The sequence below is a fragment of the Mixophyes fleayi genome, chromosome 1 (genome assembly GCF_038048845.1).
Source record: "Mixophyes fleayi isolate aMixFle1 chromosome 1, aMixFle1.hap1, whole genome shotgun sequence".
In the NCBI taxonomy this organism is placed as follows: Eukaryota; Metazoa; Chordata; class Amphibia; order Anura; family Limnodynastidae; genus Mixophyes; species Mixophyes fleayi.
The window spans coordinates 92,524,186-92,548,271 of record NC_134402.1 but is presented as its reverse complement, the minus strand read 5'-3'; the positions used below and the strand labels follow the sequence as shown (position 1 = coordinate 92,548,271).

The window sequence follows — 24,086 nt, the reverse complement described above, 5'->3', positions numbered from 1 at the left end:
TTGCTGGTGTGCAGCACCGCTATGGCTTCCAGTACTTGGGCACATTTGCTCTACATGTATCTTTGAAAATGCAATCATATTGCAGTGTAAAAAAAACACATTTGTACCAAATTGTTAATGTAGGAAAATACAGCATTTTATTTATTTTTGCCAAAAGGTTAAATCATAAGATAATAAAATTCTATTAAGTCAAATACCTATACACTTTATGAAGTTACTCATACACATTTATTTTGCTTAGGCAACATTGAGTCATATAACGTCTACAGTGTCACGCCTACAAAAATAGTTTTTCAGCTAGGATCAGATTTGCATTTAGTTACCATCTTTGGGATTATCTATGAGTTTCCCACCTCCATGGCCATTGCCTCTGACCCCAACTCTACCAGTCCCTCCATTTCTTGAACCTCCTTTTCTGATCTCTCCTCATCCAGGCCCACCTCCTCCTGGGCCCCTTCCTGTTGCCGCTTGTCCTTCTAGATCTGCACTGCATATGTAGCTTGCTGTTTGTGTTGCTGCTTTGTGAAACAAACAAATTTGTTGGTTGTTTTTTCGTTTGCTAGAAAAACATTACTTTGGCAAAACATAGAACATATAAAAATTTCTCCTGGATTATTAAACTTTTTTTTACTCTAAAAACACAGCTGAAATGCACACCTATATCTATGTTTTAACTGTTTTTAATCATTCAGTAATATATTGTTTTAGTATACACTTCACATTGCAATATTTCTCTATCACAATATGCAATTTTACAACTGAAGTATTGTTGAATAACAAAATTTTGGATACTGTGGTTTTCATCCATGAGATACACATCATAATATCCTGGTTCCTCCACAACAATCTCAATCTCCTCCTCAAAATGCACTCCATTCTCAATGGTAATGCTGTGAAAAATGGCACAGACCACTAATGTCACACATAACATCCGACCATACATAAACGCTCTCCCAGACAAGTCAAGGCAAAAAGAATTGAGAAGGATTTGAGAAGGCCAAGTGTTCATTCAAAGACTGACCTGGTGGAGGTATGTGCAGAATTGTAGGTGACTTGTTGGCCTGTGTCTGGATGTAAAATAGAAGTGATGATGAAAAGGTAGGCGTTTCCTCCTGCATGTAGCACAAATACACTTAAAAAAAAACCATGTGCTTCAATAAAGACACTTTAAAGTCTCTGAAATGTGTAGCTTTAGAGGGGAAAAAAATTATATATATTATTTTTTAAAAGGATCATTCAAAAGAGTTTAGCTGCATTGTGAAAATGAGATGAAGCATTGATACTTACAGTACCAAAATTATTTAAACTGATTAATAAAAAAATATTAAAATTAGCTATTAGACACACTTTGCATCTGGAGATCATCTACGCCACATTATTGATTATTATTGCTCTATAACAAAAAAGTCATGGCTACTCCCAGGAAATTTTTAACAATGCCAATGATGAGGAGGGATGCACAACATTTATGAAACAGAAATGTATCTTGTTCCGAAGCATGGGTTAATTTCTTTCCTTTGGTACCAGTGCTACATGAGTAGCATCCACTGCCCTTATGACATGCGGAAATTGCGCAATGGGTTAAATTGCTGCTTTATCTGCAAAACAGATTCTTCATTTAATAGAAAATGAATAAACTGCTGATTCCGTGACAGGAATGCCTACAGTACCCTTTTTATTACCTAACCAAAACCATTCTGCGACATTCTTGCTGCTATAGCTTCTGTGGTCTGGAATGAGCCACATGCACAGAAAATGAAGACAGTTAACAGTTTAGTCAGCAGCAGTATTGCTCTGCCGATGCCGTCCATAGGCTTAGCTACACAATCACTTTACACATTCTGCAAAGTTTGCAGGATGACATGAGGTCTGAACCAGCATATCACCTCTGTGTCAGACATCCCAAAGAGGCTTTCACCTGACTTGCACACAGACTCCTTGTGCCTTCGGTGTTGTTGCTGCTGCTGGTGGAGGTGATGAAAACATTGTGAAGCATAATTTATAATGCCTTTGAAAGAAGAATATGCTATGTCAGAAGGCAAAAATATTTTAAAGTGTTACTAATTAATAAGGCAGAAGTTTGAACAATTTTTTTTCCTCTTCATCTTACATATGGACTGCTTCCTGCATCAATTTGACACTTTACTGGTATTGTTTCATTATTTGGTATTTTTTATTTCGAGGCTATATTGATAGGGATTTATCATTTTAGATTGTTTCACTATTATGGTTTAGCTCCAACACTAGATATGTTGATTGGTTTGTTGACATTTGTTTTGATAGCATTGCTCGTATTAGCTATTTGGTGTAATAAAAAATAAATGTTATACCTTTATAGACCTCCAGTGCTGTGCTGATATGACCACAAACAACAAAAAACACACTTAAAAATGACCACCAGATCCTAAAATATAGCTGCGATCGTTGACGGAATCACTGTCAGCTGAAGAGATCAATCTGCAATCATCCAATCAGAAGCAACAAGCTTGTGGTGCCGATTGTCCTCATCATCAGTGTTTATTTGCATCTGCCCTCCAGTAGCCTGAACTGATACGGCTACTGACAGGCATATATGCTTATCAATGCAGGTCTCAAACTATTACACTAACATGCTCTTAATGTACTCACACTGCATTAGGCCACCTCTTCCCTCCCCAATTCTGCCTCCCCAAGCATAAGCAGGTGACAGTGTAAGATCTGTATACGAATGTAGGCATACATTTTTTTTGTGAGGATGCGGAAGCATACTGATGTATGTTAACTTAGCATGAGACCCTACATACGTAATATATTCATTTACAAATACAGTGCAAAATGACCATTCTGATTAAACAAGTGATGCCGAAACTTTGCATTTCTTCTAAGCTGTCTACGTGCGTGCTTTTTCCTGTAGCTTTTGTTTGGATTCAGCTTGCTTTATAGCTTCCTAAGATGTGAATTCTGTAATTTTTTTCTATATTTTAAAGATTTTTTTCACCTACATCGCAGTAAAGGAAAGTAATGAGTTGCATGTTATCACCTAAACAGATATAAAATCAAGAGTTACAAGAGAAACCTGGTCTAATATGAGAATTAAATATATAACATTTTAATAAAATGATCAAAGCTACATGCCTCCCAACCTTACTATTGGAAAATAGGAACTAATAGGCCACCCCCCGATCTGACCAAACAACACCCTGCTCCACCAAAATCCCTTCCACAACCACCCAAACTACACCCATTTCAAGTAATTAAACCTTTAAATAAATATATAAATAAGTCATACTTGTAGTAAGGGCTTTAACTTGTTACTCAAGACAAAGCCTTATTTGCAGAAATAAATAACATCATAGTAATAGCACAGAATAATACATCACCTACCATGCAATATAAAGACATTAAATGTCACTGAATAATTATGTTATCTTTGTCACTCTCTGGCATCATTAGTCACCAAACTTAAACATATATTGTATATTAACAGTTGTTTATACAAGTATTCTTACCACTCATGTATTATAACAATATTGATTCAATCAGTAATAAATCACTTTGAGGTTATTTAATAAAATGTAGGCAGTAGATCGCACGTGCCTTGCCCCATAGCAATCAATGACTTATCCTTTGTAGTCTGACTACACTAAACTGTTAACATCTCTTATCTAACTGGTTGCTATATATTATAGTACACAGTTGCACTTTACACCATATAATTAAATGGGTGTTATGAGCCTGAAATTATTATCTATAATTTCCAGATATCATGTAAACAAAAGCTACACATTTCTAAGGCAAACAAATAAAAAAGCTATTGAATAATTATTTTAATATGATTATATTTTTGACAATGGGGGAAAAACAATGCAGTTTACAAATCATAGCCATCAGGCATATACACACAACAGTATGTTAACTGGTGTGTTAAGACACAATTGTTCCAGATTTACCTGTATGTTCTTTCTCTTTTTTTATGGAAGCTTGGCAATATTTGGGTAAAATTAATCTGACTAAAATTAAAGTAGAGTAATGCAAAGGATGTGATTAATATCTATAGAGTAAATGTGGTTTGTCCTCAATTGTTATTTTGTGACAATTTTAAATATCATCATAAGTTTCAATAAAGATACCTGAGTATGCTACATGCTGCTGATACCTATATAACTAAATATAACCATTATAATTTATCAGCATCTTCTCGATTTTCCATTAGGAATGAATTAATATCTGACTAAAGATGTTTTCTTTGACACTTATCAGAGTCAACAAAATTTTTATTGCAAATGGTACCTGACACTGACTCATGATTCGGTCAATCATCATTGTATCCAGGAAGATGGATTGACACAACAACAACTTTTAACTCATCACAGATAATACATTTTTAAACAGATGGATAAAAGTATAGACAGTATAACAGGTACTAAAAGTTCTACATTTGGGGGTAAATGTATTAATGTCCGGATTCCTCAACTCCGGCGTGTTCAGCGTCTTCGGCGATTAAATTTAAAGCGGCGCTGCATTGTAAAGGGAAACTTCCCTTTACAATGCAGTGCAGCTTTAAATTTAATCGCTGAAGACGCTGAACACGCCGGAGTTGAAGAATCCGGACATTAATACATTTACCCCTTGGTCTGAGTTTGAGATCTAACACTGATCACAGGTATAATCAAGGTTCAGGATCCAAGCATCTGGGTCTTATGTAGATTTATAAGTTTGATGGTTTTTTTTTTTAAATCAAATTACATCTTAGACTTGCAATGACTTATCAGTCAATCATCACTGTTATTTGTCAATATCAGCCCAATTTGCTTTGTAAACACACTTAACATAGACACTGAAGTCAGATCTATTGTATAAAAAGTTCCTCTGTTTCTGTAGTTGTCATTGATAAATTATAACCATGATTGTCAGTATCAGTTGCAAGCATCATGCTTCATTTTCAAGAGAACATCTGAGTGATTCTGACAAATGACAAAGATGAACAACTGATTCAGTTGTGTCAACCACAGGACGCTGTTAACAGTATTATAACTGATGTGATTGATGTCTTATTATGAAATTAGATGATGTCTTAAAGTGTACACTACAAATCTACACTCGCTAAATGCTGCAAATATATCTGTTGCTGTAAGTAGTCACCCTGAGACTCTCAGGTTCCATTGTTTGGCATCATTTTTGTCAGATAGGATCCACCTCATAGCATATATTTTAACTTAAAGGCCTGGTAACATTATATACTAAGGGAAAGAACAGTTTTAATGATAAACATACATTTTACACAAATGAAAATCAAATAAATATGTTGATAATTGTTTACTGATTATTTAACAGACAACGAGAACATTCGGAAAATCAACATTTTTACCAAATGTTATTTTTAGACGAAATCAAATTGTGTTATCATGTCCATTTAACCCATATGACCAGCATGTAAAATAATATACTTGAGGTAATTTTAAAAGTTAAAAATGCCAGTTTTGCGGCAAAAACAGTCTTGTACCCATGGTGCGCCTCAATTTGTAAAAGTTCACCTAGATTTTTGTGGAGTACACAAAGTGTATGGAGTAAGATGGCCACATTTGTGGAGTAGCAGCAGTTTACACAGGTAGAGGAGACGAGTTAGACAGAGTAAAGGCAGCCATAGCAAAGCATTGAGGGTCTTGTTTTACTGAGAAATGCAGAAAAATGAATTTTAGTGTTTGGAGCAAGTTTATTGTAATGACATAATATTCCATAATAGCTGCAATAGAAAAAGATAAAGAGGCACACGCAGAATAAAATACAATTTTACTTAAATAAGAACTCCCCAAAAGCCTTCTTTCATCACTTTATTACACAGGAAAATCTTCCTTGATGTAGTCCAATGGTAATTGTTTGTCCAAATGTTGTCCAATTGGAAACTAAATTAAAAACCCTATAAGACAATGAGGACTGCTCCTTATGGAGCTGTGAAACTGAATGTAACTGAACTCAATTGACAGGGTGGGTTAATAGCGCCTAGCCAATCATAAGTGATTTTCCACACTAGTCAGTTGTGATTGGCCGAGTGTTACTGAACCTTCGGGTAAACTCACAGCAGGGAATAGTTCTTGAGATCAAATAATGTATTTTCTTTTATTTTCAACAGGACTACCAAGCTACACAGTTATGAAGTATCTAGAACTTAATAACATTACTAACGTGTGAAAAATATGTACAGTTAAATAATAGATGCATATGTTACGATAAAACCATGTATTGTTTTAACTGCTTGTTCAGGTGTCAGACATAATTTCCCAACAAATAAAGATATGGTATTTAATTAAGAACTATGGTAGGTTATAAATTATATTCAATTATAGATTGTCAAATTCTTATCATGGCTTGCTTTGGATACAATCAAATAATATTTAGGCAAGATTAAAACAAGATGACTTTTAGCACACAAATAAATTAATTTACAAGGCAATTTGTCAATTTGCAGGGTTGAACAATAGTAAGGAGTGTTTTTGTTTTATGAAAAGCATTGTTGTAAAATACATTTTCATACATTTCAGAGTAAATACACTGTGAACTTTCTTCCGTCTCTACCATGAGTGTAGGTGGTCGCCTTGAGTGGCAGTGGTTAGGGGTGTCTAAAACAATGAATGAGTGACATAGGGATATATTTACTAAACTGCGGGTTTGAAAAGGTGGAGATGTTGCCTATAGCAACCAATCAGATTCTAGCTGTTATTTTGTAGAATGCACTAAATAAATGATAGCTAGAATCTGATTGGTTGCTTTAGGCAACATCGCTACTTTTTCAAATCCGCAATTTAGTATATATACCCCATAGTGTCACTCATCCAGTACTTTTAATGTGTACACAATTTTCAATTTATTTTTCTACAAATTGTCAGTATGCTATAAGGAAATGAACATTCAACATGAGACACATTTTTTTCTCTTCTTAATTTATCAACATGTAAAGGAACTGTTAAGTGTGATAAAAATAATTGATGTCCTTTTGCACAGACAGTAAAGGTAATTTACAAAGATCCAAAAGTGGGGCACCTGTAGAGAAAATGTTGTACAGCTGCGCTCGAGTTTACACAACAGGGATAGAGTTTGTACATAACAAGGTATCTTTGTTTCGGTTAGAGGAGTTGTGCAAATTAGGGGTGTTGACATCTAAATGTGGCAATTCTTTTCATGTACAAAAACAAGATTTAATTTTGCCCTATGCAATATTTAGATAAGATTCAAGAGGTGGAGAAAGATAATTTGCAGGAGAGTACCTTGATTTGCGGGAGACTGTACTCCCGGTTTTTCCTCTAAATAGCATTTGTTTCATGTCTTAAAGTATGATGGGGAGTGGACACATCTGTACCTTCCATGCACACTTTATAGGGCAAGGCATGTTTGTATGTGCATTGCTAACAATGTAGTAAAATATTGAACTGTACTATAGTGACACGTGTGAGTAAATATTGATATCCCTGACTTTTCTGTGTTATTTAAAACATGAATGCAGTATTTTAGCAATAAAACTGAAAAATATAATTCAATACAGGTGTGGCCCTACAGTAGTATTAGGCTAGATTTTGAAGTGGCGTATTTACTCTTCCCACCAGACACATATAGCCTTACATGGTGTTTTGAATGCATGTTAGCAATAGAAATAGAAATCAAGGGCAGGCATTCAGCTGGTGACAGAAGAGCTCAAACAAATCCAAGCAGACAGTGGTGGTGATTATTTAGAAACATGAGCTGAGTGTACAGCAGACAGAATTAGTGGAACAGTTATATGGGAACTGGCCTTTGTGCGTTTGTGTGTGTGCGTATATATATATATATATAGTTTATTCTGTGCCTTTAAAATGTGTGTATGAGAGCCTGAGGTCAGCGCACGTGCAGTGAAGCCCTGTTCGGGCTTTCAGTTCAAGTCGGGAAAGTTGGGACAAAGTCCTGCTCAATCGTGACTTTTCCACAAGACTCAGAACACTTGGCAAATGATGTTGGTGATGCTCTCTCACAACCTAGCTGCTACTGCTGGTGTCTTAAGTTTAGTTGCTACTTAAATGAATCCTGGCATGTTAGGACCCTGCTTGGAAAAGAGATAGGTGCTATTCACTTCTGAAAACCAAGAAATAAATTAGCATCAAAATCAAAAGCATCCAAGTTTAATGGACCACCTTCCCTCCAACCAGCCCAACATTGAACTAATTTTGTTTATATTTATCAAATACGCTCCCTACCAGCATAGTCGTTAAATTAATAGCATGCACATAAATAGACATATTTCCCACAATCAGTCCCAATATCAAGTTAATTGCATTAAAATTTTCCTCAATGCTGCACCACCCTAGTACACACATACACATGCATGAGGAAAGTACTTATTTGCACATTTATAAAACAGTCATAGAATTCAGAGTAAAGGAAACCTAAATTAAGCAATATTTCCTAATGTAAATATCATTGTTCCTGTGATGTATTTTGTGCATATAAGTGTATACGTGTATACGGCTGTATATTCATACTGTATAAATGTATAGCAGAATTGGTGTGCAAGTGACTGGAAAGAAAATATATACACTGTATACATGATTGTAAGTCACAGGATATCTGCAATGCTGTGCAAATTTTGCCTACTCATTTCCCTGTTATATAAAAAAAAGATATTTATATTAAAATTTTACCTAACGGAAGCAAAAATATTTTTGTAAAAAATACTACTTTTTACTTGAGTGAAAGAAATTTGAAAATGTGTATGGCCATGTGAGTTGAAATACATAAAGTTACTATAAATCATTTTTTGCTCATGAACTAATTTGTATCCATTAAAATGTTGCTTAGTTACTGTGGAAATTGAAGGTAATTTTTGAAGGTTATCTAAATATTTCTCAGAAAATACTTCACTGAGGCACTCTAACATAGAGGCACTGAATGTTAGCATGAATAACAATATATCTATTGTCATGCAAGGACAACTCAATAGATTCTTTTAAAAAGTGTCAATGCAGTTAATTTACAGCTTGTCAGGTGCATACACCATTCTGAATTAATTTATTCAGTATTACAGTACATGTAAATGACGCACAGTGGAGGTTAGTAAAATAAAGTATTGAACTATTGAAAACATTCCTTTATCTAGTGAAAAAAATTAAGTGGCATAAACAGACTGAGTTCAACAGTTTACAATATACTACGAAATTGCGACATATTTGTCTTGCCCATAGTTAAATGTAATGCAGACAGGAAAGAATATTTTATAAATAAAGAATGCTAGCCTAAAAAAGAAAAATCCCTGTACTTTCAATTAGTTAAACCATAGGGGCCCCACCCTGTGGTCCTTTGAGTGTGGATTTGTTCAAAGTGAGACGGTCAGGAGCACGTAGTCAATGGAGCGGGAACCATGTTGAGTATCCAACAAATGGCATTTAATTCAGTTCAAGTACATGGGACAGGGAATATTTTGGTCAGCATTTTATTGTAAACTACAAGTCTTCTTTAATATAGCATAAAGTAAACAAATTATGTATGCATATGTCACAATATAAATATGACAAAAAAAATCATGATCCTACTTGTCAAATTTCCTTTACTTTACCTCCTCTGCATCAGTTAAAGTGATCTGCAGAACATTACCCTTTTTTATATACTAATATGCTACATTTTGCAGAGCATCTCATACTAAACAGAAACAAGATTAGCCACAGTCTCTATGTTTTAGACTGCTTCTAACCTCAACATTAGCAATTCTTAAGATACATCCACTCATACAAATTGCTATTACAGAACCTCAATTCCTGCTCATCGTGTTTCACCACTAATAAAAAGTAATACAGGTGTGTTACAGCTAGTGGCAACGAACATAAGCTTTTAGAACAAACATGTGGTACAGGTCTTTGCTTATAGCAGCCGCCTTTACAGTGGAGTTAGATGCATTCACAGGTACTTTGATGCCCCCATGATTTTACTCTAGAGTAGGAACAAATTATTTACTATCACCTTAGTGCAGATTTGGGCAGCACGGTGGCTAAGAGCACCTTACAGCACTGGGGTCATGAGTTCAATTCCCGACCATGGCCTTATCTGTAAGGAGTTTGTATCTTCTCCCCGTGTTTGCGTGGGTTTCCTCTGGGTGCTCTAGTTTCCTCCCACACAACAAAAATATACCGGTAGGTTAATTGGCTGCTAACCAATTGACCATAGTCTGTGTGTGTGTGTGTGTGTGTGTGTGTGTTAGGGAATTTAGTCTGTAAGCCCCAAGGGTCCCTATAAGGACTGATGTGAGTTCTCTGTACAGCGCTGCAGAATTAGTGGCGCTATATAAATAAATGGTAATAATAATAATAATAATAATAATAATAATTTAGGATGTACAAGAACCAGTGAGAGTACACAGATAACCAGGAACAGGCCAAGGGTCATGAGACAGAAGCAGGCAATAGTCTCAGAGAGGCCAAAGTTCAGGGCTGGCAGCAAGCACTGGAGTCCAGGAAAAAAAAGCAGAGGTCAGGGCTATCAGAGTTCAAGCAGGGTCCAGTAAACAAGCCAAGGGTCACAACTGGAGATAAATCAGAATGGCAAAAAATCCACAGGAAACAGGTAGCAGGTCAGCAAGTGTGTGGCATAAACGCTATAACTGGCAGGAAGACTAAGCCCACCATCCCTTAAATACTGCAAGGAGCCAAACACAGTGCTGCCCACTAAATCTACCACAGCAGGCTGATAGTTAAACAATTTCTTCTGTGCATGCACCCTGGCTGTCAAACTCCTTGCCTGATGCAGCAGTGATCAGGAGAGCGTCCCAGGGGAACAGCTGGGACGAGGCCACAGAGGGATCCAACAGAGCCATAGTGGCTAGCACTGCGGGCCATGACAACAGGAAGCACAGTGTTTGGGCACTTTAAAGCAGAGGCTGTCAGTAATGTTTGCATTTCCATACAGTACTTGTGACAGTGAATGTCAGTAATTGCCCTGTTGGGTGTTCTAACTATATTGTCAATTTTCATTTTTTTCTGTAAATGCTTTATACATATATATTATGAGTACCACATTAAAAATAGCACTTTTGTCATGTTAGAATAAACAACTAATCAATATTGATGCAGCTCTTAGAAGCCTGTGACTTCTCCCTAGGTTTACTAATTGCTTTCTTTTGTGTCCCAAAGCAGGGCTGTAAAATGGATTTGGACATGAAAGACTTTAATAACAGAACTGCTATGCAACAGGACAATAGCACATTTACAACAACAGCCACCAATTTTCCTGCATGGGAGGATTACAACAGCAGTGTGGATGACATACGATATTTTCTAATTGGACTGTATACGTTTGTAAGCCTGCTCGGATTCATGGGAAACCTTCTAATTCTGCTGGCTATTTTCAGAAAACGTAAACAGAAAACTATCATAAACTACCTCATTGGAAACTTGGCCTTTTCAGATATTTTAGTTGTACTCTTCTGTTCACCATTTACACTGACATGTGTCTTGCTTGATCAATGGATCTTTGGTGAAGTTATGTGTCATGTTGTGCCTTTTCTCCAGTGTGTTTCTGTTCTGATTTCTACCTTAATGCTCATGTCTATTGCCCTGGTGAGATACCACATGATAAAACATCCACTTTCGACCAACTTAACTGCAAACCATGGATACTTCTTGATTGCTACTGTTTGGACTCTTGGCTTTACCATATGTTCACCTTTGCCCGTTTTTCATAAGATTATAAACTTGAGTGAGGCATTCAACTTAGAACCTTTGATGAATAGTTATCTGTGCATTGAGTCCTGGCCATCTGATTCATACAGAATTGCGTTTACCATTTCTCTATTGCTGGTACAATACATATTGCCGTTGTCTTGTCTAACCATAAGTCATACGAGTGTTTGTAGAAGCATAAGTTCACGGTTACCAAACCGAGAAATTAAAGTTGAAGAAAATGAGATGATCAATCTGACACTTCAACAACCTAAAACAAACCAGTCTGAAGTTGAAAGTCGCAAGTGGAGTTATTCCTGTGTCCGGAAACACAGGAAGCGATATAGCAAAAAATCAGCTAGTGTTGTCCCAGCAATTCTGAGGCGACACCAAGAGAGTAATACTGGGGACATTCCAGAAACGTCAACCACAGAGAGGAGCCATACGCTACCTTCTAGTGTCCAAACATTACCTTTGAGTGTATATCTACCAGGAGTGCCCATATGCTTTGAAATGAAACCAGAAGAGAATTCTGAACTACACAACATGAACTCTGTATCTAAATCTATAACAAGGATAAAAAAGAGGTCTAGGCGGGTTTTCTGTAGACTGACTGTATTGATCTTGGCTTTTGCTGTCAGTTGGATGCCACTTCACCTCTTTCACCTCGTAACTGATTTTAATGCCAATCTAATTTCCAATCGACATTTCAAATTAGTTTATTGCATCTGTCACTTGCTTGGCATGGTCTCCTGTTGTCTAAATCCCATACTCTATGGATTTTTAAATGATGGTATAAAAGCAGATTTGATGTCTCTTATCCAATGTTTCCAGATATCTTAGGCTGATAAAACTGTTGCTTTTTTTTCCCACCAGAATATCATGCAAACAACTCTATGGAGGCTGGAAAAGTGACTGAGTTGGTGGCAAACATGCTTGTTGGCATAATCTATCCAGTACAGACCCGCTAAAAATTAGTTTTCAACTAATGTTAGCACTAGATAAATAAAAGTATATTTCTATACATGTTTACAGGTTTTCACATGATCTCTATGAGGTCTGTTTAATATCTTTAATCTGAGTTAAAACAGAGGTAAATGTATCCATATATCAGCTCCACTTTTGTTTAATGCAATTTTTAGTAACTATGTAACTTTTGGTTACATGATATACTTATAAACTTTGTACAGGAAACACATTCATATCAATATATATATATATATATATATATATATATATATATATATATATATATATATATATATATATATATATATATATATAAAGTCATTTATACCTAAACAATCATTGGGTGCTCTAGCACAATGTTTCATAAAACTTCACTTTTTCTCATATTATGCCAGTGCTATGCCACTCATCGATCATAACATGTAAAGGATGACCCCACCTAAAACCAAATATGTAGCTTTGGGTGGAGATGAACAAGTGAAGATAAAAGCTGGAAACATATTTACTTTGCAGGGGCTATTCACTGGATCTGCCAGAGTCTTCAAAGACTAATAGCCCTGTGCTACACTCCTCTCTATGCTTAGCATGCAGACACTGGGAGAGAGTGTCAATACTCGCACCCCCCACTTTCACATTTTTCCACATACAAGGTAAGTGTGATTTTTATCTGAACGTCTTCATCTCCACTCAAAACACTATGTTTAGCTTTGGTTAGAGTTCTTCTTTAAGTTTCTTTCTGCTTTTCTTTTTTTTATTCTTTTTTATTTTCATTAAAAGAGAATCATTCTCATCTGCAGAAACAACATTACATTCTGCATTGCTGGGTAAAATCATCAGTAAGTCTCAATACATATTTGTTGTATTATAGTAATATATATTTTTAAATTATATTATACTGTACATGCAGAGCTATTTTGAATTACGTTTTAGTTTATGTGGCTTTGCTGTGAAAACTACATTATAAATTGCTATAAGTGTATTAAAATATTACTGTGTACTTTATATTGTGTTTCTGCATTATTGCATTGTATTTGTGCACAACTTACTAAAAATAACTAATTAGAATGTTGTTATAAGGCATTTCAGATTGTTGAAGTCTTGCTATTGCATAGCAGTATTCAAAAAGGAACATACTTGGAATATTTAGTTGCCATTTTTAAGTTTCTTCATTTACTATATTTAAGTCAAAAGTTATTTTACCTTAACATTGCATAATTTTATCACTGCTTAAATTTTTATTAAGCATTATGCACTTTATGTATTTAAAGGCATGTGTGAAAATGTTAAGCATGCCACATCCATTGGCTTATAAAATGTATATTGTTAAAGGAGAAGGAAATTGGGTCAAGCCACATTTGTACATTTCAGACTTTATTACTAACAAATAAGCCTTGTGTTACAGACACTATTGTAAATTACATATCAGAGTTAAACCATTGGTTGACTTCACTGCACATGCTATGTGCATAGTGCAGGCTCTGGGAGAGTGGAACACATCTCCAGGCCCCCCCCACCAAATGTTGAGGCTCACTGATGCTGTATTGCTCTGGTTGTGTGTGTGTCTATTCTTTGTGATCACCATTGTTACCTTATAAATAATCATGGGCTGACTTAGCAGTATACTGGAAGACTCAAGATTCAAATCTGGACGACCGAAGAAACTCTCCAATTAGGTGCCACTTTTACTACAGATCTCCTATGGCTAGTTATTTAATTGTTACTTAATGGTCCAAAGCCCAAGGATTGAATATTGAAACTTCCATAACTCAAAAGCAGACACAACTGCAACAGGGATGAATAAGAGGAAGTTATACGGATACTGTTTTAGGAAAACAATATTCTTAGGTTAACAAAGCCAAAGAACAAAAGGCCTATTACCTTTTTCACATTAACAATACATTGATTTGTGCTTTGCATATTCTTTTGTGCTCAATGAGAGCATCCTTCACAGGTATAGGAATACCTCCCCCCTGACCAATTGCACCATTTGATCCCGTAGGCTGGTAGAGATTGATGGAGTGGACATTCCTGGTAAAATGCTGGCACACGCGGCTGCATAGAGTTAACTCCAGGCTGTGTTCAGTATGGCCATCTGGACCAATAGGTTCATGTCACTTTTATCCCGCCCACAATACGAATCATCGTTGCCACTTCTATGCCCAAAAGGATGCCTATGTCCAGGCACATTGTACTTAGTCCCTTGGCATCCCTGCTGCCACATTATTAGATGTAAGAATTGTATGACCGCTTGACGTCCAATCATATGCCACTCTCTACAGCTGAGCCTGCCTGCTGCTTCAGTTTCCCCTGGCAGATAGCATTAAAGGACATGATTGGCCAGGATTATTCCAACCTCTTTATTGAGAGGGTGGGACTAAAGAAAACAAGCTGATTTGACTTAATAGCTAGTATGCATGGGTTGTGCAAAGCTAAGGCTCAAGGTTGTCAAAAATACATTTCGATTGCAAAATCCTAGGAACATGTATGCACACATCGTAAAAGTAGTTTAAAGATTAAAGCTAAACAACATATCTATTTGTTTTGCTTCACATTTGTTATGATAGGCAGATTTGTTAAACTCAAGAATGTAAAATATACACACACACACACCGATCAGTCACATAATTAAAACCACTGACAAATGAAGTGAATAACATTGATTATCTCTTTACAATGGCAAATGTCAAGGGTGGGATATATTAGGCAGCAAGTGGACTGTCAGTTCTTGAAGTTTATGTGTTGGAAGCAGGAAAAGTGGGCATGCACAAGGATTGCAGCAACTTTGAAAAAGGGCCCAATTGTCATCGGTGGTAGTCATATTCCCATACTTATAATATACACACTTAGTGTAACAACATAAAATGTCCGATGGATACATGCCCGACGCAAAATAAATCCAGAGTGACCTCAATAATGACAAGGGAAGTATCCGACACTGTTCTGATAAATTCCGAAGACAAGTAATCACGACAGTGTTTTTACGTCATTTAAAATGGCGACCGTTATATTACTGCTTTTAAAACGGCAATGCCGGGTCTTATCTAAGTTAAGTGCTTGTGTTAGGCTTAGAGTTGGGGATCAGATTAGGGGTAGGGTTAAGTTTAGGGTTATGGATCGGGTTAGGGTTAGGGATCGGGCAGGGTTAGCGTTAGGGATTGGGTTAGGGTTAAGGATCGGGTTAGGGATCGGGAACCAGCATTGCTGCTTTAAAAACACTAATATGGCGGTTGCCATTTTAAATGATGTGAAAACGCCATGCCATGATTACTTGTCTTCAGAATTTAGCAGAACGGTGTAGGATACTTGACTTGCTATTGTTGAGGTGAGTCTAGATTTATTTACAGTCGGGCATACCACCATCGGACATTTCACTAAGTGTCGGCATTATAAATATCGGGTAATCGTACCCAACCCATTGTGATGGCTAGACAATTGTGTTAGCTCATCTACAAAATGACAGATCTTGTGGGAGGTTCCCGTTATGCATTGATTAGTACCTACCAAAATGGTTCAAGGACAACCGGTGATCCAGCGACAGGGTAATGAGCACCCAACACTCACTGATGGCTGGTTCAATCCCACAGAAGAGTTACTGTACACAAATTGCTGAAAGAGTTAAAATACTGGCTATGAAAGAAAAGTTGCAGAACACACGGTGCATCACAGCTTGCTGCGTATTGGGCTGCAGACCAGACAGATTGCCCATGCTGAAAGCTCCTACATTGGGTATGTGAGCTCCACAACTGGGCCATGGAGCAATGAAATAAGTTGCCCTGGTTGGCAAGGTGTGCATGCATCGTTTATCTTGGGAAGAGATGACACCGGGATTCACTATGGGATGAAGGCAAGCCTGGCATTCATGTGAATATTACATTGTCACGTACCACCTACCTAAACATTGTTGCAGACCAAGTATACCCCTTCATGGCAACGGAATTCCTTGATGCCATAAGCTTCTTTCACCTCTTTGCACCCTGCCACACTGCAAAAATTGTTCAGGTATGATCTGGGAAACATGAGAAAGAGTTCAAGGTGTTGACTTGGCCTCCAAATTCCCCTAATCTCAATCCAATCGAGCATAAGTGGGACGTGTTGGAAAAACAAGTCAGAAGTCTTGTGCTGTCAATGCTTTGACAGGTCAAAGCTGTTTGGTGACATGAGGGGGACCTACACAATATTAGGCAGGTGGTTTTAAAATTTTGTTGTGTACATAATTTAGACTAGTTATACTAAGTTAATGAAAGGTATTGTCAATCATGTAGTTTATATTGTACCAAAATGTTGGCTCTAAAATGTATGAGTAAAAGTTAAGTTAGATGCTAATAAAATACTTGAGATTAAACATTTCTAACTGTAATTCTCATTGAAGCCATCTGATTTTCTGGAATTCATTGTGTCAAATAAAGCTCATGCTGAAAAAGATTATATTTCAAGCCCATTTTTATACTTTGCTTGTTCATGGACCTGTCATTGCATTTGTGACACATTTTCGCTATGTTTCATGAGAATGGTTGAGTAGTATACTGCCTTACTTGCCATATGGATTATACAAAGAAATCACTCTTAGGCTATCTGTAGTAAAACATGTCATTTCTAATTGTGTACTCTGACTTCTTCCTATTGTCACATATGATGAAGTACTCTTGTAATTTAAGACCCTGGGACACTTTCCAATTTTGCCTCTAAGTTAATAGGAAAAGAATGATTAGGTCTGGTTTGTCTGCCCAAGTCTGCCAAGTTCTTTGTAGCCAGTATGCTGCTAATCAACCAGAATATAGGATGTTCTTGTTTTTTTAAACATGAGATATTCTTTGCGTTTATAAAATAAAAATGCTCTCATTATTAAAATATGTTTACTGTCACCTGATTCTGTGATTTTCCAAATTATTTCAGGTTTATTAAAAATTATTAGGAAAGGTATTGAATGCATTTAAGTAATGTTATCTTCTCAGACTTGCAAGAATAGGATGGAGTGTAATCCTTGAAAATCAGGGACAACTCCAAACAATTCTTACAGTGGATATAAAAAGTCTACACACCCTTATTGACAGTGAAAATGTTTGTGATATAAAGTATGAAATAAAAATAAATCATGGAATACCCTTTTCCACCTTTAACGTGACCTTGAGAGGTTCGAATGGAAAACAAAAAGAAATTTTTTAGGAAAAAGAGATGAAAATAAAAAAAACTACAATACCCTGGTAGAATAAGTGTGCACAACCTTTCATAATAGGATTGTTGGTGTGTTCAAATTTAACCAATTACGTTCAAAATCATGTTCAAAGTTAATTAGCATACACCTGCCAGCAATGAAAGTGATTGTGATTAACCCCAAATAAAGATCAGCTGTTCATGTAGGATGTCCTTGTAGTTTTCTTGGTTGCATCCTATTGGGGTAACTATGGTCCTGGTGAGAATGTGGCACAACAGGGACCAGGATCATGGCATTGATGACAGGACAATGTGATAACTTATCTGAGAGGCTATCTAGAGGCCTACAGCAACATTAATGGAGCTACTGGAATTTCTGGCAGAAACATGTCTGTTATGGGTTAGGATGGCAAGGTGGAAATCATTTCACACAAAAAGAACATCTAATCTCGTCTAAATTTTGCAAAGAAATACTTTTAATCATCCCAAATCATGTGTAGAAATGTGTTATGGTCTGATGACACCAAGGTTGAACTTTTTGGGCTTAAGTCTAAAAGATCTGTTTGGTGCAAAGATGACACAGCTTATCATCCAAAGAACACCACCTACTGCAAAGCATGAAAACCTGTGGAATGAGGGCTATGCACAGGAGATTCCCTCACAATTTAATAGAACTTGAAATTTTTGCAGAGAAAAATGGAATAGAATTGCAAAGTCCAGGGGGTAAATGTATTATGCTCCGTTTTTTTTCATCTTGCGGGAGATCGGCGACTTTGCATGTAAAAGTTTGCCTTTACAAGCCAGCGACGCTTTAAATTTTACATGCAAAGTCGCCGATCTCCCGCAAGATGAAAAAAACGGAGCATAATACATTTACCCCCAGGTGTGATAGAGTCTTATTTAAAAAGACTCACTGCTTTAATAAAAACAAAAGGTGGTCCCACAAAGAATTAGTTTAGGGGTGTGCACACATATGCCAGGTATTGTACATTTTTATTTTCACTTCTGTTTCCTAAAAATGTTCTATTTGTTTTTCACTTGAATTTTTGAATCATTATGTTGAAAAAAGGCCTGACATGATTTAATAATAGTAATGCAGTTTAAACATACAGGGCCTGAGTCATTAAGGAGAGCAATGCATAAAAAAGGAGTAACTTTGCACCTGGGCAATACATGTTGCATTGGAGGGGAGGTAAATCTAAAATGTGGGGACAGATTTATAGCTGGGTTAGGGCATGTCCTAGGTCAACTTTAGATTTCAGTGTAAAATAAAATCTATCAAGTATTTGTGTGCTACATGAAAAAACTGCCAGTATTTAACTTATGTGCAAAATAATAAACTAATTTGCACCCCTTGCATTATAACATAGTCTGTCTAGGAGCAAACTTACCCCTTTTTTTTACTTTGCTCTTCTTAATGACTCAGGCCCACAAAGAATACATGACATAGTGACATAAGTGACACAAACACATATAGTAATATAACAATGGGGCACGGGTCACACATAGGGGATGCAGCCACCTTAGGCGCTCTCATATTATGCATTTAGCGCTTGATTCATCAAGACAAGTATCTGCCGACGCAAAATCACTCACATACGCAAATAAAAGCAACAATGTTCATTGCATCTACGTACACAAAGGACACTTACTACAGCCTGCAATTTCTGGAAGTGGAAGGGGCGGGGTCAGGCGTACGCCAATGGTCAATGTAGAATAAGAGTTTTTCTGTGCTTTCTTTTGTGAATTCATATTTCACATCGGTATTGGACGTGCCCTGCAGTGCCTTGTGTAGTAGGTACACAAGACACTTTTAAACATATCTTCAGATTCATTCCTTGTTGAATTTGGGAGCAGGTAGAGCCAATTTATGTGTGTTTTTAAACAAATTCACGTTGCGCTCAGTATGCGTGCCTTGATTAAACAGGCCCTTAGAGTATAGGGAACAGAAATACTTGCAACACATACAAGGCACAGACATGAGACAGAGGGAAGAGAGAGGACGCTGCTTTTGCAAACTTACAATCTAAAGGAGGCTGATCGTTCACACATAAGGATCTAATAGGACTGGGTGTGAGGATATGGAAAATAACTAGCAATGATAGTTTCAGTAATATAGTGGCTGAGTTAGAATAGGGGTCCACAAGTATATGGTGGTAGTTGTCTGAACCCCTGCTATCCATTTTCTGCTGCCTAGGTGGTGCAGGGGCAATTGGATGGAACGGTGGCCATGATTGTATAGGCCTAGGCATGCAGAGCACTAGTTAGAGGCTTGGATGGTGCAGAAGTCCAGATTGAGCTATTTCAGATGGTTGATGGTAGAGACTGGGTCCCAATGAAGAGCTCACTAGGTTGAATCTTCTTGTAATGTGTACATCGTGAAACTGATTGCTTCAGAAAGAAAAATGCTTTTGACTTATGATTATAATCAGCCTGCCCCACCAGGAATTATTCTAGTTCTTTTGAGGACTGCATTGCCCAGTCAGCCACAGATCGGATTGGTTGATAATCTAAACAGCCAGACCCTATTGCACCCTAAGGACACACACTAGTTATATTAGTAACCTCATATTCATTAATAACAGGCAGCTAGTCCATGACTATTACATGCCCAGAAAACAAGGGAAAATATATCCTAATCATAAGTTGCAATGTTATGTTAGTCAGCTGTACATGTTCAGTTTGACTATATTATTCCATATAGGGCAATTTTTAAGTGTACATTTACATTTAAAAGGAATGATATCAGTGGAAAATAGCATATTTTATATTGTTTCCTCTGCTGAGATGAAATTATAAATCCTCAACAAACTGCTCTTGGATTTACCAAGGAATAATAAATCAATCAATAAAGCATTACCTAGGCATGGAAGTGCTTTTTCTATGCCAAGCTAAAAAATTCTGCCATGCATATGCTGTTTTCTGAACAAGGGGTTTTCAATCTACAGTCATGGGCAAAACTTTTGAGAATGACACAAGTATTGTTGTTAACAAAGTTTGCTGCTACACTGTTTTTAGACCTGTTTGCCACATGTTGCTATGGTATACTGAAATAAAATTACAAGCATTTCATAAGTGTCAAAGGCTTTTATTGACAATTACATTAAGTTTATGCAAACAGTCAATATTTGCTGTGTTGACCCTTCTTTTTTAAAACCTCTGCAAATTGCCCTGACATACTGTCAATCAACTTCTGGGCCACATACTGACTGATGGCCGCCCATTCATGTCTAATAAATGCTTGGAATTTGTCAGAATTTGTGAGTTTTTGTTTGTCCACCAGCCTCTTGAGGATTGACCAAAATTTCTCAATGGGATTAAGGTCTGGGGAGTTCCTGGCCATCGACCCAAAATTTTGATGTTTTAATCCCCGAGCCACTTAGTTATCACTTTTGCCTTATGGCAAAGGGTGTTCCATCATGCTGGAAAAAGCATAGTTTGTCACCAAACTGTTCTTAGATGGTTGGGAAAAATTGCTCTTGGAGGATGTTTTGGTACCATTCTTTATTCATGGCTGTGTTCTTAGACAAAATTGTAAGTGAGCCCACCCCCTTGTCTGAGAATCAACCCTACACATGAATGGCCTAAGGATGCTTTATTGTTGACATGACACAGAACTAATGGTAGTGCTCACCTTTTCTTCTACGAATAAGCGTTTTTCCAGATGCCCCAAACAATCTGAAAGGGGATTCATCAGAGAAAATGACTTTATCCCTGTCCTCGCAGTCCAATACCTTTTGCAGAATATCAGTCTGTCCCTGATGTTTTTCCTGGAGAGAAGTGGCTTCTTTGCTGGCCTTCTTGACACCAGGCCATCCTGCAAAAGTCTTTGCCTCACTGTGAATGCAGATGCACTCACACCTGCCTGCTGCCATTCCTGAGCAAGCTCTGCACTGGTGGTGCACCGATCCAGCAATTGAATCAACGTTAGGAGATGGTCCTGGCGCTTGAGGGTGTTTTTGGGCGCCTTGAAGCCTTCTTCAAATCTAATGAACCTCTCTCCTTGAAGTTCTTGATGATCCGATAAATGGTTGATTTAGGTGCAATCTTACTAGCAGTAATCTCCTTGCCTGTGAAGCCCTTTTTGTGCAAAGCAATGATGACTGTACATGGTTCCTTGCATGTAACCATGGTTAACAGAGAAAAAACAATGATTTCAAGCACCATCCTCCTTTTAAAGCTTCCAGTCTGTTATTCTAACTCAATCAGCATGACAGAGTGATCTCCAGGATTGTCCTTATCAGCACTCTCACCTGTGTTAATAAAATAATCACTGACCTGATGTCAGCTGGTCCCTTTGTGGCAAGGCTGAAATGCAGTGGAAATGTTGTTTTTCGGATAAAGTTCATTATCATGGCAAAGAGGTACTTTGAAATTAATTGCATTTCATCTGATCACTCTTCATGACATTCTGGAGTATATGCAAATTGGCATCATAAAAACTGAGGCAACAGACTTTGTGAAATATATTATTTGTGCCACTCTCAAAACTTTTGGCCATGACTGTATGTGGGCAAATTTGGATGTGATAAGCTCCAGAGAAAGACGATGATTTTCCTGAAAGGTACTTTACAGGAACATGTTATTCTTGCTCATTTTTCAGGAAATACCTAAGTGGGCAGCTGAGACAAGAATCATGGTCCACAGGAGAGATGCAATTGGGGCAGGAGGAAAATTGCCCCTTGGGTACTTTTGTATCCTTATGTCTTGCAATTAGCACAGGGTTTTTTTTATAAGACTTACACTATTTGCCCATTTACTGCCCCCCGACTCTTACCAGCAGTTATATACACAGAATGCCTTCACAAAATATGAGAAGTAAGCATAGTTGCATAGTAAGAGCATTCACTCTCATCATGAGCCTCTACCTCTTTATTTCTTCAAATAATAGCTGACCTGGGTCACTTTTGATGTGCCCATCCCATAACCTTAAACCTCTACTACAATCTGTGGGCCTGTCATTAATAAGAGCAAGGCAAATACATTTTTTGTAAAAAGGAAATTTGATCTTGGACAAACCATGTTACAATGCAAGTGGTGCAAATTAGTTTATTATTTTGCACATAAGTTAAATGCTGGCTGTTTTTTCATGTAACACACAAATACTTGATAGCTTTATTTTTACACTGAAATTTAAAGTTGCTCTAGGACATGCCCTACCACAACTATAAATCTGTCCCCACGTTTTAAATTTACCTCCCCTCCAATGCAACTTGGTTTTGCCCAGGTGCAAAGTTTACCTCTTTTTGTTTCTGCTTTGTTCTCCTTAATGACTCAGACTCTATATGTATAAATGAATAAAGGTATTCTACTAGTAATTTAAAATCACCATGTTGTTCCTGACAGGCAAGTGTGCCCCAACACACTGGATGTAAATTTGGTGGGATTGGAATTAATACATTTAAATGATGGTAAGAGCTGAATCAGGATTTGACTTACTAAATGCGGGCTTAGCAAACTCGTGCATCTCATTTTAAGGACACATCTTGTATAAACATATTATTTTGCGGGATGAAACATTTAAAAGAGAATGAAGCTCAAGGATAAAGAGGGCACATGGTCTTACTACTATGGGCCACGGAGCCTTTTATCTCCAAAACAGTGTGATGTTAATACTTTCGTGTCAAAAAAGACAAAAGTATTATAGGAGCGATACCTTTATTGGCTAACCAAAAAAATGATTTTTATATTTGCTAGCTTTCAGAGTACAGAGGCCCCTTCATCAGGCAACTTTACAATGAATGACTAAGAAACAGGCACAACATTTAAAAGCTGTCACATCAAGAAATTTGTACAGGGGGGGGGGGGAAATATCATTAAGATAAGCTAAAGTAATAAAACTGAGGTTTTCATTACGGATGGAAGCGTAAACTATGAGTTCAGAGATCTGGAGTCACTTTGCTGTGGGGTGTGAAGTGTGTCCAAGTAGTGGGTCATAAATCCAGGTGTTAGATTGAGCCCTTTTGTCAATGAGTGGAATGTTCTTATCACCTTAACTAGAGGAGGAATTCTTATCAATTTGCACAATGAAACCTCTAGCATACTTCCGTTATATTGATGATTTGCTACTAATCTGAACTGGCTCTGAAGATGAGCTGCTGACTTTCCATAAATACTTCAACAAATTTCACCCAACCATTAGACTCACTCTTAACTACTCACGATCTCAGATACATTTCCTGGACATGACCCTATACAATAAAAACAATACTATACAAGCATCAGTCTATCATCAACCTACAGGACGCCCAGCATATTTGAGATGGAACAGCTTTCACCCAGGACACATAAAGAAGTCCATCATTTACAGCCAAG

The 24,086-nt window shown here is 37.1% G+C and overlaps 1 protein-coding gene across 2 annotated transcripts in view; it reads left to right on the top strand.

Moving 5' to 3' along the window:
• Positions 1-12,845, top strand: part of NPY5R (neuropeptide Y receptor Y5) — a 57,371-nt gene extending 44,526 nt beyond the window's left edge. Inside the window, exon 2 of one of the 2 annotated variants that reach the window (XM_075189502.1) lies at positions 11,127-12,845. In XM_075189502.1, coding sequence (XP_075045603.1) covers positions 11,136-12,494 — 1,359 coding nt within the window. In that variant the 5' untranslated portion in view covers positions 11,127-11,135 and the 3' untranslated portion in view covers positions 12,495-12,845. Of the gene's footprint in view, positions 1-11,123 lie in introns of both variants that reach the window. The other variant, XM_075189503.1, reaches the window with a different exon arrangement.
• The last annotated feature ends 11,241 nt before the right edge of the window (positions 12,846-24,086 follow it).